General features: G+C 36.9%; 1 protein-coding gene across 1 annotated transcript; it reads right to left on the minus strand.

The window, feature by feature from the left end:
• Positions 1–12428: 12428 nt before the first annotated feature.
• LOC123316348 lies at positions 12429–13928 on the minus strand. The gene has a single exon (XM_044902421.1). The coding sequence runs from the start codon at positions 13926–13928 to the stop codon at positions 12429–12431; it is 1500 nt and encodes a 499-aa protein (XP_044758356.1).

Here is a 13928-nt window from a genome sequence, read left to right on the forward strand (position 1 = left end):
ATCTAAACTTGAAAATATACGAGATAATTTTCGCAAGAATTTCAATGAAATCTGAAAATTTTCATCATTCTGGATCATTCTCGACATCAATAATTCTCGAATCATCCATGGAATAAATTCAATTTTATCCAATATAACACGCAAAACGAAATGTTATTCGAACTCGGCATCTTGAGCAATTCGTTCCTAAAAAGCCCGAATCAGGTAGAAAATTTTGAACCCTTCATATCAGCGTTAACACGTGTTTTGCAGTAAACAGATGCCGATTTCGTTTTCAACGGGCCATGTAACTAGGGTCCTCGTTGGGTGAAAGGATGAACGGTTCTTACAACAAGAAGAATTTGAATTTTCATATGACGGTGAGGGCATTTGTTTTAAAATTTTCAGAGTACAAGAAGTATACAGGGTGTTTCAAGAGTAAACAGACAAATGAAAACCGTGAAAAGAGGGCATTGAGCTGAGTTCAGAATCATACCATATACAGGGTGTTCCAAAACTAGTGAATCAAACGTTACACCACGATAGAGTAAACCAAATATTATCGAATGACACCAACATTAGTTCGACGAAAATGTACCGTTTCCAAAATAATCAGAATTTTATTAAAATACATAAAGTTGCCGATTTTCGAACTATTTTTCCTAATAACAGGGCCAGTTTGTGAGAAAGGATATCGATTTTAAATTATATTGAAGTAATATTATTGTTTCATCTCCTCTAATTGAAATTATTTTAAGTAGTTAATCGATAACCATAACCTAAGTAAATGTAAATTAAAACAATTGTTTTTTCTACATGATTTTTAATACTCAGAATAAACAGGGGTGATAATATGGGAGAAAAACGCTATCCTCAATAACAAATTGGCCTTGTGACTGAAAAAATAGTTCAAAAATCGGCAACTTTATGTTAGGTTTTTTTAGAAACGGTACATTTTCGCTCAACTAATGTTGGTGTCATTCGATAGTATTTGATCTACTCAGGCCCCCTCAGGCGGGGCGCTTGCCCCGGGCGCCAGGCTAAGGGGGCGCCAAAATCAACCAGAGGTTAAAAATTTTTTACTTTTGATTTTCTCGGAAAAAATTAATTTCCTAGTGCTAAAATGGAAACTGTAGAATGGAAACATGATAAACCATCACTATGCCTAAAATCTTTAAAATCAATGAGGGATAAATTAACTGCATATTATTCAGTCATCTACGAATGAGCGCCACACTTGGGTGAAATAGGTTGAAAGATCTGATATGTTTACACTGCGTCGCAAGCAGTAATTTCTTTGCCTGGGAAATTGCCGACTCATCTCCTTCTCATCTGGAACTAAGGGCCAAAATTTCCGATTTTCTATAGACCATAACATAAAAACCAATCCTTTCAGCATAATTCTGTTTGCATATTCGTAATCTATGCCTTAGTAAAAACACCAATTTTGGTGGAAATCGGTAAGATCGAAATTTTTTCAAATTTTCCATATATTTACCGAGTTTTTCACCATAATTTGAGCCCCCCTTCAACTTTGTTACTAAGAAAGGTACAAAAAAATGTTTCATAGAAAAGTTTCACGAAATTGATATTTTTTTAAATGTTTTCATAAAATGAATTATATACAAAGTGGGCGGTTTTCTGAAGAATATTTTTGGTCTCCGATCAAAACCGAATTCATTCTGTACACTAATTCGAGGGCGTAGAACACGAATATGCAAACAGATATTTAAAAAAAAATACTTTTCAAGTTATGGTCAATGGAAAATCGGAAATTTTGGATCTAATTGCATATTCGTGATCTACCTTGAATTAATATGTAAAGAGATCCGGGTCGATATATGTAGTTAAAAAAATAAATTTTTGTTCGGAATAATTTCGTTCATGAATTAATTTTTTTTTATTTATGCAATTTTTGGGAGTATTTTGGGAAAAGAATAACTTTTAATGGAACAATGAGAAAAAATATCTTTTGATGGAACAATGGAAAAAAAATATGAGTGATTTTTTCCCCAAGTACTCATGTTAGGAAAAATCGAAATTGCATATTCGTAATCTATACGACCTCGAACTAGTGAAAAAAATAACTCGGGTTGAAAGTGATGACGAATATGCAATTAGATTTTTCCTACGAACCTTAGAAGGAGGGGGGGCGCCATCATGAATATTTGCCCCGGTCAGAAAAACTCGTAGATCCGGGCCTGGATCTACTCTATCGTGGTGTGACGTTTCATTCAATAGTTTTGGGGCACCCTATATATAGGTTTCTTCGAGGTTTTTTGAAATTTCTCGAATTTCCGTTTGGCTACAACTCCTGAAATTCTGATCAAGTCGACTGAAAATTCATATTTAGCCTTGAGTTGTTAATTTCATTGAAACAGAGCATTAAAATTCGACAAAAATCTGGACCGGGCCCAGTGAGGCTTTACTTAACTTCAAACTCATAAAAACACCATGTATGTAGTTTTTTGATCATAATTTCAACTTTTTTGTTATCTGCATTATTATTGTCTCAAAATGAATTGATTTTTGGGTTGCCCCACCTGTTGATCATGTTCTAGAAATAATTGTTTTGGTCAGACGCCTCTAAGGAATAGAGCACTTCATGAAAATGTATTTAGAAATCCATAATTGATTTTTTTTCAAAGAATATTCTGTTGAATGTGTTCAACAATTATACCATATTCGGTCTTCAAAATACTCTTTCACAAGGATAAAATGTTTCAAAATTGATAATATCCAAAAATATGGATGGAAAAACTACGCTATCTTGAAACTAAAATTTAAAACTTGATATTCAGAATGAATCTATTTTTCTATGGACAACTAGTTGTGTGAATAAAAACAAAGAAAGAAATCGCGGGGTGTCAGATCTGGAGATCTAGCAGTCCAATATTGGGGTCCTACCCTTCTAATAAAATGACCTGAAATACTGATAAATACTTTTGCTGGTGCATGAATATCATCAATGTTTCAATAACAAATTGTAATAAGACCAGAACAATCCATAGATTTCCATAGATCCAATAATGACTATAACGGAATCAGTGAAGAATTCGAAAGTGCATTTATCATACTTATCCGAAGTGCCAATCATTACCTTCACTAAAAGACCAAATGAGGTGAAAACCAGTTCGGAAAATTACTTCAGTTCCACGTTGTCCATAAAAAGCGATTCATTCATAAGACATCGAATTATAATTATTATTTTCATGATCATGATAGTTTTTTATTTCTATTTTTGTTCATTATCAATAATAAAGCTTATTATCACTGTTAATGACTTATCTGAATAACCAGATATGCTATAAATATCAAAAACAAATGCAAGACATATATTGAGAACGAAAAAATTCAGTTGAACATTTCCAATTCCATTTTTAGATTTCCTCAGTTGATTGGCGATCATATTCATCCCATTAATTAATGTGAAGTAAAAGTCAATATGCAGCGCTGTTTTTTCCAGACATTTCACGATCAAACAATTATTCATTAAAAATAATCTGAAAAGGCATACCAAAGTTTCATTGATTTTGGGGAAATCAATGAAGATACCTGAAAAATTCAAAATTATGACGAGAAAAACTACAAACAGAGTGTTTTGCATGAGTTTAAATTTGAATATATCCTCAATGAGTCCGGTCCTGTGTTCGTCAACTTTTAATGTTCTGTTTTATTGAAACTTAGAAGTTTAAGCGGATAATGAATTTTTAGCCGAATCCAACTAAAATATTTGGAGTTATAGCCGAACAAAAATTAGGGAAATTTGAATAAACTCCTCTCTATATCGGAAACGGAATGCCTAAGACACACATATGAGGTGTTTTTGAACTAAGCTCAATGCCCTCTATTCACTGTTTTCGTTTGTCCGTTTACTTGTGAAACACCCTGTGTACTGAAAAATTTCAAAAGACTCCTCGAGCAATTAAGAAATGCCATTAAATCAAGGAGTTTCTTTTGAACCGCTATGATGAAAAATGTCAATATCCAGTTATTATTATTATTTGGGGTGATTCATCGAAAATCCCCAATATCTCGAAAACCAAGGCACTTTTGCCAAACGTAAAATATATTTATTTGAACCGCCATAGAGTACTCTACCCGCAGGCTCCATATTATCCACTCATTACGCCACACCCTGTATAATTATTATTATTATATCAATGTATTGAAAATAAACAGACATGAATACTAGGCAGTTGTTTTGTTTGAAGGTGAAGCTCCTGTTGCTTCAAACTTCTTTTAATTATTTTGACGCAAGATGATTTTTGTTGAGGAATTCAACATTCTCGTAATTATCCGTTCATTTCTTCAAGAGATACCCATTCCCAACCACCTATGAGTATTCAATTTAATGCTAACACTGCATCAAATGCATTTCATCTTCGGGTTGATTTTTTTGAATTCTACAACTGATGTAACGTCTTCAGCCAAAGAAAATAAACAACAGTAACTCTCCTCAAGCTACTGATTACTTCTATTTTCCATGTAAATAAATAGATTTGGTATGTCTTCAATCAGTTTGTATAAATGTCAATTATGTTCGTTACATATTTTCGACGCAATATTTTCCGAAGTGATTTGACATTGTGATGAAATACGTAATTACTGAGAGTCTCACGTAGAACGGACTACGTAGCACTGATTTAAAACTCAAAAATGTTTTGACAAGCGTCTTAACCCAACATTTTCGTACCATACAGAGTGAAAGGTATTCAATTTCCATGGCCAATCCTGTGCCAAAATGAAAGTGAATGAAGTATAGAAGCTGAAAGTAAAACGTATATCTTTGTTGATTCATTCGGGAAGAACATTTCAATGGAGTTCCTCATGTCGTGAATATAATGCCCAAAATTTAGATGACTATTTCATACCAGAACAAATTCGGTAAAATTGTCTTTGGAATTAATCTTATATGTAACGAAAAATTTCATTGTCATGTATCATTCATTTTAGGACCTATACGGTGGTATTAAACTCCCCTATCGGACGAAGTATCGTAGACATAGCATACTTATTCAAAACTGTTGATATTCATGAAGAAAAGATAATAATTTCTGTCCAAATTCATTTACTCCGAATCCTTATCAATCAATTAGTAGCGTATGAAGTTCATTAATATCAGTATCGTTCTCGATCTATTTACAGGTTTCAGTATGTGTGAATGAATCGGAAGAGCAGCTGTATTCTGTATATGAGTAGAATTCAAGCTGCCTTACTTTCTGTCCTCCTGAAATCTGGCAACGTTGCGGGAGGTGAGAGCGCACTACTAATAAGAAATATATGCGGAGGTAGTAAGGTCTGATTGGTTTGAAGAAAAATTTTTCGATGAAAATCTTTTCCCCTCTTTAGGTACCCCTGTTATTTACCTTCCCCTCTACATATATAAACAAAAATTATTCCAATTATATAACTCCTTCACCCGGAGGTCAGGTCGCCCAATGAACTTAACGGAGGTAACAACGCATTACGGGTTCATATATATATATATATATATATATATATATATATTATATATATATATATATATATATATATATATATATATATATATATATATATATATATATATATATATATATATATATATATTTTTTTTTTTTTTTTTTCACCATTCTGGGTGGGCGCATGATTATGCCGGATCACGAGGACCAAAGCATTTCTCAGCTGCTGGTTAGAAATCTTCTGACTATTCTTGTAGTCCACAGAATGACTTCCTTCTGGGCTACATCGATAAGGCTGGAAACGCACCGGATGCAACATTTTGTTGCGAGACGTTGCGCATCATTTTGTCTCGCAACAAAATGTTGCAAGCTAAAATCTAACTATCTTTCGCTTGCAACATTTCGGTTGCAACAAATTTTTCCTAGTGTATTTCTGAAGTTTGACAGGATCACACGTATTTCGACTTTCGTGTTTTCGAGGTGAATTAATTTGTATACGTATAGAAAATGGACCCGAATATCCTTATATGGCAATTTCTTCAATTACTGGAACCTGAAAAGAAGATTTGAATACATCCTTTAAACAAAAACAGAAACATACTGGGATTCATTGGAGAGCTCAGGAATGATCCAGAGAAATTTTATAATTATTGCCGAATGAACATCGAAACTTACGACCATCTTTTGAGTTTAATCAAAGAAAAAATTCGCAAGCAAGATACGAATTATTATTATTATTCATATTATAATTATTATTCATTATTATTATTATTTCTGAGAGTTTGGAAGTCATGCAGACTCTTAAGAAATGACCTATAGTATATAACATTACTAGCAAGGTAATGCGTTACCTTGCGTGTTGTATTGTTTTATATTTTATTTGTTTCTCATTTGTAATAAGGTTAGATAAATTCCAAAACAATCTCAATAATTTGTCGCAAATGTCGTAAGCTTGCCATGAACATGTCTGTTTATTTTTCTTTACATTTGTTTTGGCGAAAGCGAAAATGAATGTACCAAAAGAAATTATTCAGGCAGCCAGCAGTGTAGCTTCAAGTTCATTACCTGCAAAATCAGCTTCAAGGTACGAGCAAGAATACGACGACTTCAAAAAGTGGCAAAACAAAAATAGTGTGATTGGGGTAACTGAAGATGTTTTGTTGGTCTACTTGAATCAACTAGATTCAGCCCTAATACTTTATGGGCAAAATGGTCTATGCTGAAAAGCTGCTTGGAAATGAAAGAAAATGCCCCTGTTCGCAGGTTTGTTTTCCTTAAAAAATTTATTGAAAAATATGACGTTTAGTTGTCATTTGCAGATTTCAAAAGGTAATAGCGTTTCTGAAACGAAAAAATGAGCGTTATACGCCAAAAAGGGTCAAGGTATTAAGTAAAGAAGAGGCTGAACAATTTCTTTTACATGCTCCTGATGACCAGTGGTTGCTGGCGAAAATTGTAACAATATTTGTTATTTTTGGATGTTGTCAATATGACGAAATTCTCTCCTTAAACATAAATGATGCAAGATATGGGAAAATACATTATTGTGACATTGCGGCAAACAAAAAATTTAACAACAAGAAGATTCACCATAACCGATGATGACTGCAGCTTCAAGCCCTGCATGTTATACAGAAAATATGTAAATCTTCGGCCTCCTGGGACAGAAAGCCTAAGATTTTTTTTGACATACCGAAATGGAATGTGCATTTCCCTTAATGCTGGCCAGCACACTATTGTTGGTGTCCCAAAGCAAATAGCGCAATATTTAGGTTTAAAAGACCCAGAGTTATACACCGGCCACTCTTTTCGCAGGACTTGAGCCACTATGGTTGCGGATTCGGGTGGAGATATTTTAGCACTAAAGCGTGCAGGAGGGTGGAAGAGCACCGAAATTGCGATGAGTTATGTCGATGATTCGGTCAACAAAAAATCGAAATGTCTAGCAAATTATTTGGTAGTAAGGAGAGTACAAATGTTCTGCAGTCCTCGAGTTCAGCAGTTTCTGAGTCAACAGATGGTTCATCATCATCAGTATCAACTCTTTCATCATCAAAAATCTGTGTTACTGGAAATAACAATTGTACCATGATTTTCAACATATATGACGATAAAACAAAATTTTCTATTGTAAATAATACTACTAACTTGTAAAAATTTTGCAAGTTTACTGTCAGTTTTACAAGTTAGTGACTTGATAAAATAAACTTTCTTGATTAATATTGTGTTTTTGGAAACTGACGTTTATAGTCTAAGATCCCGCTGCAGAATCCCCACGTTCATTACGTACAGAGTCAAACACACATTTTTACATACGTTTATGGATAGGAGAATACACTGATAACACCGCAGCCTGTCAAAAGTGGCCGCAAGTAATTTTATTTAAATTAATAATAATCAATATTCGAAGAGAAATTTCGTTCACTCCGTATTGAAATAAAATATCATCCACATCATAGCAATGCATGTAGAGAATACTAAAATCCATGGCTGCCGTTGCACACTTGGCCGCAACTACCTCGCAGCCAGGTGTAAGCAGGTAACATTTCGAAGTATTTCTACGTTCATAACGTACACGGATGTTTTTGATATCAAATTAAAGCTAATTTTTTTTCGAATTTGATGATATATGGCTGCATGTGAAAAAATGGCCGCAAGTTAGGTCTGGCATCTGTTGAAAAGGCGAGATATCCGATATAAAGTGAAAGAGATGGCGCGCAACGCCACTCGTTAGATTAGGTATGTGTATGCTAGCCGTGTGAGTATTCAAAGCCATTGCGCATGTTCATATTTATATATATTCATATTCATATTATCCTGATTCTCCATAGGTACCGAAGTATTTAGTTCTTGAACTCTTTTGTTCCATCTATTTTTTCTCATGTCCTTCAGGGCATTTTTTAGAACTTGGCTGTGTCGGTTTAGATTTCTCTTATTTATATCTGTTTTGTTGAGCCTGTATGTTTTTCTTAGTCTCCAATTTTCCCTGATGAGATCTTTGATTTTTCTGTGTGGATGTATCGGTGCTGGTCTCGTTATTTTCTTTGTGCTCTTTTTGTAAGCATCTAGTATATTCTTCTCTAGTTTATCAACTGCTCTTTCTAGGTCTGCCGCAGTGTTGATTGTTGGTATTTCTGTTACCTCCGATTGTATCAGATGGCTATATTTCGTCCAATCGGTGTATTCTCTTGTTTGCATTAGTTCTCTTCTTGGCCCTTCTCCTATTGTTAATTCGATGGGGTTGTGGTTAGAGGTTCCGTCCCACAAATTCTCTTTCGAGAATTCTCTAGTGATATTTTTCATAATTGTGATATCAATTATATCTGGTAATCCATTCCCGAATGCTAGGTACGTTGGTTCTTCAGGTCCAATAACGATAGCTTTATGTTTTTCAGCGAGATCTTTCAGTTTTCTGCCATTTCTGTTTTCCATCCTGCTGTTCCATTCTGGAGATTTGCAATTAAAATCTCCGATGCAGATTTTCGGGTTTGTTCCATCTAGTAAGTTTTTGATTTCTTCTTCCAATAAGTTATTTGGGGGTCTTTTATATGCCGATGTGACTTCGACTCTTTTTCGATTTATTTCAGCAACAATCGTCACTGTTTCTATTTGTGACTCGTCAGACTTTAAAATAGTGTTTCAGATCTCGTCTAACCAGTAAGGCAACACCTCCCCCAGTGTTTGCGATTCTGTCACATCTATATATCTCATAATGCATTCATATTTGGTTGTATTCTTGTTTCCTGTAAGGCTATAATATCAGGTTTTCTCTCTGATATTATTTCTTCTATCTCGGGTTTTCGAGTTCTGACCCCGTTTATGTTCCAGGAGACTATTTTAAGGAAATTTTTCCTAGTTGTATGTTCCATTATTTCAGTTTACTGAACATTCCTTGGAGTTTTTCCTCCATCTCTCTTTCAATTTTCAACATGATTTTGTTGGAAATTTTTTCGGTAAAAGTGTCTAAATCGTCGGCGGATTCAGAGACTTTTCTGTTTTCTTTTGTTTTGTTGATTGTCGGTTTAGCTTGGGGCATTTTCGGTTGCTGCTTCTTCTGTACTGGTTTGGGTACTTCTTTTTTTCTTGTCGTCTACTTTGGAGAGGGTGGGCTTCTTTTTCTCCTGGATTTTTTGAGGAATCGTGCTCTGCTGAGCCGATTTCTGGCCTGTTTTCCTTTTCCTTGTCACTAATTTGAATTCGCTACATCCTTTGTAGCTTGCTGGATGGCCTTCTTCACCGCACAGAACGCATGTGGCATTTCTCTCCTCACCTTTTCTGGTAAGTTCGCAATCTTTTGTGCAATGATTGCCCAAATATTTGACGCATCTGTATGGAAAAGAGCACTTGTTTTGGGCATGTCCGTACCTCTGGTATCTGAAGCATTGGCTTGGATTTTCTGCCCTTTTTTTTTGATTCCACTACAATGCAGAGATTGTAGAGGCGTCTTATTTCGAAAATCTCCTTTCTCTGAGTTTTGACCAGGTATAAGGGTATAAACTTTTTGGTTTTATTGGATGTCATTCTGGACACCTCGGCGTCACGGATTCCTTGGACTTTTAGATCATTTTTGATTATATCTAGGTCAGCATCTATTGGGAGATGCCTTATGACTGCGTAGATCTTTTTCTCTTCCTCCATCTGGTACGTGAAGTATTCCTTACCAATCTGGTCAAAATATTTTGTTATGTTCCTGTAGTCGTCCACAGTCGAGGCTACGATCCTGATTCCGTCTGTTACGACGGTTGCTCTGTTGTAGCTGAATTTCTTCATGTGGAGAGCTTTTGAGATCTCTACCCAATCGGCTGTACCCATCGTCGTGATGGGGGGAATTTTATCTTTTTTAGGCAACTCCGTAGCTTTTTTGCGGTCTCTTCGTCTGAAGATGAACTTTCTTTACGCGCGCGTTTTGTGGACGGCTCGTTCTGGGTTTTTGCAACTTGAGTTGCAAAATTTTTCTTCTTTTCCGGTTCTGGAGCTACTTCCTGTTTGGAGGAAATTTTGGGGACCGCTACCGGCTTTGCAATTTCTGCAAATGTGGGGGATTTCTGTGCCGTAATCTGTTTTGCAATTTCAGCAAAACTAGGGGATTGAGGCGCTTTATTCTTATTAACTTCCTCTCTCAAGAGGCGTATCTCCCCGACCAACTGAGCCACGGTTTCAGTTAGTTTATTTACTTGAGCTTTCAACTGCCCATTCTCTTCTTTGAGCCTTACCAGCTCCTCTGCTTCTCCATCGCTGAATTCTTCGGTGTCCGTAGCTTCCATGTAGGAGCTCTCATTGTCTGAGACCTCCGACATGGCTTTTTGTCCGTATTGAACTATGTGAGGTATTTCTGAATGATAATGAAATGTTAGAAATCCTCACTACTATGTTACTATTAAGCTATGTGGCTTAGTTATATATTTTCTATACTATCAGAAAAATAAATCGACTCACCGTGATATCCGTGGAACCATCGATCAATCGATCTGGACTCTGACACTGAATACACTGAATTTGAACGAATTTCCGCTCTATAACACATACACTTATAGAACTTACAAAAAAACTTCGGAAGTTTTATAGACGGAATCAAAAATTCCGTAGCTTCGCTAGTGTACACTTTCACTTCGACTTTCTCTTCCACTTTCTCTTTTACAACACGAGAGATGACGTATCGCACTGGTATCATTCAACACATCTACCTGCTTCAACGTCTCGAAGTGAACTGTAAACCGGAACACGTTTGAAAGATCCCATTATATCAGTGTTAAAGCGTTCACACTACCCAACTCGGTCGGGCCAACTGTTGGGACGACCAGATTGGGCGTTGCGTACAGACGGCACGACCGCCGTCCAACTTGGTCAGTTGAATTTCACGATCGCTGGAGTATACATCGCTCGGATCAATGGTGACGGCCATTTTTGCCGTAGCGAATACCTCTCCAGTCAACATCTGAATACAGAATGAGCTCGTTTGCATCGTTTCCACCCGACACAGCTCCACACGATCCAACTTGGTCGGTCGGTCGTGCGGTTGGATCCGACAAGAACCGACAAATCCTCTGTCGGCGGTCATAGCTACACACGGACCGATTTCACATCCAACCCAACCAAGTCGGCTTGTCGGCCCGACCGAGTTGGGCAGTGTGTAGCCGAAACATCGGGTAAGAACCCGATGGTGTAGAATGAGTCGAACTCTCTCTTACTTTATTTCGGATATCTCGCGTTTTCAACAGATGGCAGACCTAACTTGCGGCCATTTTTTCACAGGCAGCCATATATCATCATATTCGAAAAAAAATTAGCTTTAATTTGATATCAAAAACATCCGTGTACGTTATGAACGTAGAAATACTTCGAAATGTTACCTGCTTACACCAGGCTGCGAGGTAGTTGCGGCCAAGTGTGCAACGGCAGCCATGGATTTTAGTGTTCTCTACATGCATTGCTATGATGTGGATGATATTTTATTTCAATACGGAGTGAACGAAATTTCTCTTCGAATATTGATTAACATTAATTTAATTAAAATTACTTGCGGCCACTTCTGACAGGCTGCGGTGTTATCAGTGTATTCTCCTATCCATAAACGTATGTAAAAATGTGTGTTTGACTGTGTACGTAATGAACGTAGTGATTCTGCAGTGGGATCTTGTACTATTACAAATGAGAAACAAATAAAAACATTAACTGCACTGAATCGTACAGGTATACATTTTCTTGCATTTGTGACGCAATGAGATACAGTATGCCTCATAATGTAAAAGCAAAAAGTGACCTAAATCAACTATTGACTAAAGTATAGTTTGTATTATTTCTACTCATCATCTGGACAACAGAACTTGGATCAATAGATCAATCCTCTAGTATGTTGCAAGGTGAATGTTGCAACCTCTTCGGCAGGGCTGCTTCGCCTTTTTGTTGCGAAACGTCTCGCAACATTGCAAGCAATGACTTTCTTCCCATTTCATTCTGAAGGGAACGAGAAGCTTGCAACATCTCGAAACAAAATGTTGCATTCGATCATTTCGAACCTTCGGTAGAGCACCTACTAAATTTGATGCGAAACACCTCGCAACATCTTGCAACATCTCGCAACGTCTCGCAACGTTTCGAACCCGTGTTGCAAGCGGTGCGTGCCGTCCCATTTGATTCTGAAGAAAATGCGGAGCTTGCAACATCTTGCAACATCCCGCAACGTCTCGCAACAAAATGTTGCATCCGGTGCGTTTCCAGCCTTAGACTTTCGTCAAGTCCAAGCCGCTTGGTGTGTTGGATCAGATGCATCTCAACAAGACCATTGGTTGTGATGACCAATGGAAGGATCAGAGTGGAGGTAAGTTGGTAAATTTGTTTCAGTTCAAACGCCAAGTCATGATATTTCACTATTTTTTCAATATAGGCTTTCTCAGCGTTGTCATCCGCTGGAACCGTGATGTCAATTATTATCGCTGTTTTTTCTTTTTTTTCAAAGATAACTATGTCCGGTCGGTTGTGTGAAATTGGCCTATCAGTAATCAGTGGATGATCCCAGTATAGCTTCAGGTTTGCATTCTCTAGTAGTGTTTGTGGTGAGTATTCATAAACTTTTTTATGTTGTTTCAATAACCCATGTTTTATAGCAAGTGCCTGGTGGTAAACTTTTGCCATGGCATTGTGGCGATCCGTGTATTCTCTGGGAGCGAGGGTCGAACAGGATGAAGTAATGTGTTGGATTGTTTCCACGGATTGTGAGCATTTGCGACATAGATCTGTTGGTAAGTTTTTTCGTGCTATGTTTTTCAGGTAGGCTCTCGTAGGTATCACTTGGTCCTGGATGGCTGCCAGTCTTCCTTCCGTCTCTGGGAAAAGGTAACCTGCTTTCAGGTATGAGATAGACTTTTCCTTGTTAATTTTATTCCATTTCAGAGCAGTGGGATATCTTCCATGAAGGGCTTTACCGTGCCATTCTCTTGCAGCTTCCTCGATGTTTGGGCTTTCTATAGGGGGCGTTGTTGATGCCAGGTTTAGAGCTGTGATATTTTGGTCCTCTTCAGCTATCGCTTGGAAGAAAGGTGAGTTCTTTGATTTAAAATACTCTTTCATTTGCTTGACCACAGTGTTGTGGGTGTTTTCAACCTGTTGTAAACCTCTTCCTCCCTCACTTCTTGGCATGTGCAGTCTTATTACAGAAGCATGAGGGTGATGCATTCCATACCTAGTCAAGAGTACTCTTACTTGGGTATCTATTGCTCTTAGATCGGTGGTCGACCATTTAATGATGCCGAAGGAATAAGTAAGACATGGCATCGCCCACGCTTTAATTGCCGTGAATGTTGATTTTGCATTCAGTTTACTTTGGAGTACCTTCTTCAGCCTTTCCATGAACTTAGTTTTAAAAGCATCTTTGGTTTCTCTTGTTCTGATTTCAAGCCCCTGTTTAATTCCCAAATACTTGTAAGTATCTTCTGGTCCCATCCTCTGCATTTCTAACCCTTGGTTTATAAGCATGGCTTCTCCCTCTATCAGCTTTCCCCTTTTCAT

This window comes from Coccinella septempunctata, chromosome 1 (genome assembly GCF_907165205.1).
Source record: "Coccinella septempunctata chromosome 1, icCocSept1.1, whole genome shotgun sequence".
Lineage (NCBI taxonomy): Eukaryota > Metazoa > Arthropoda > Insecta > Coleoptera > Coccinellidae > Coccinella > Coccinella septempunctata.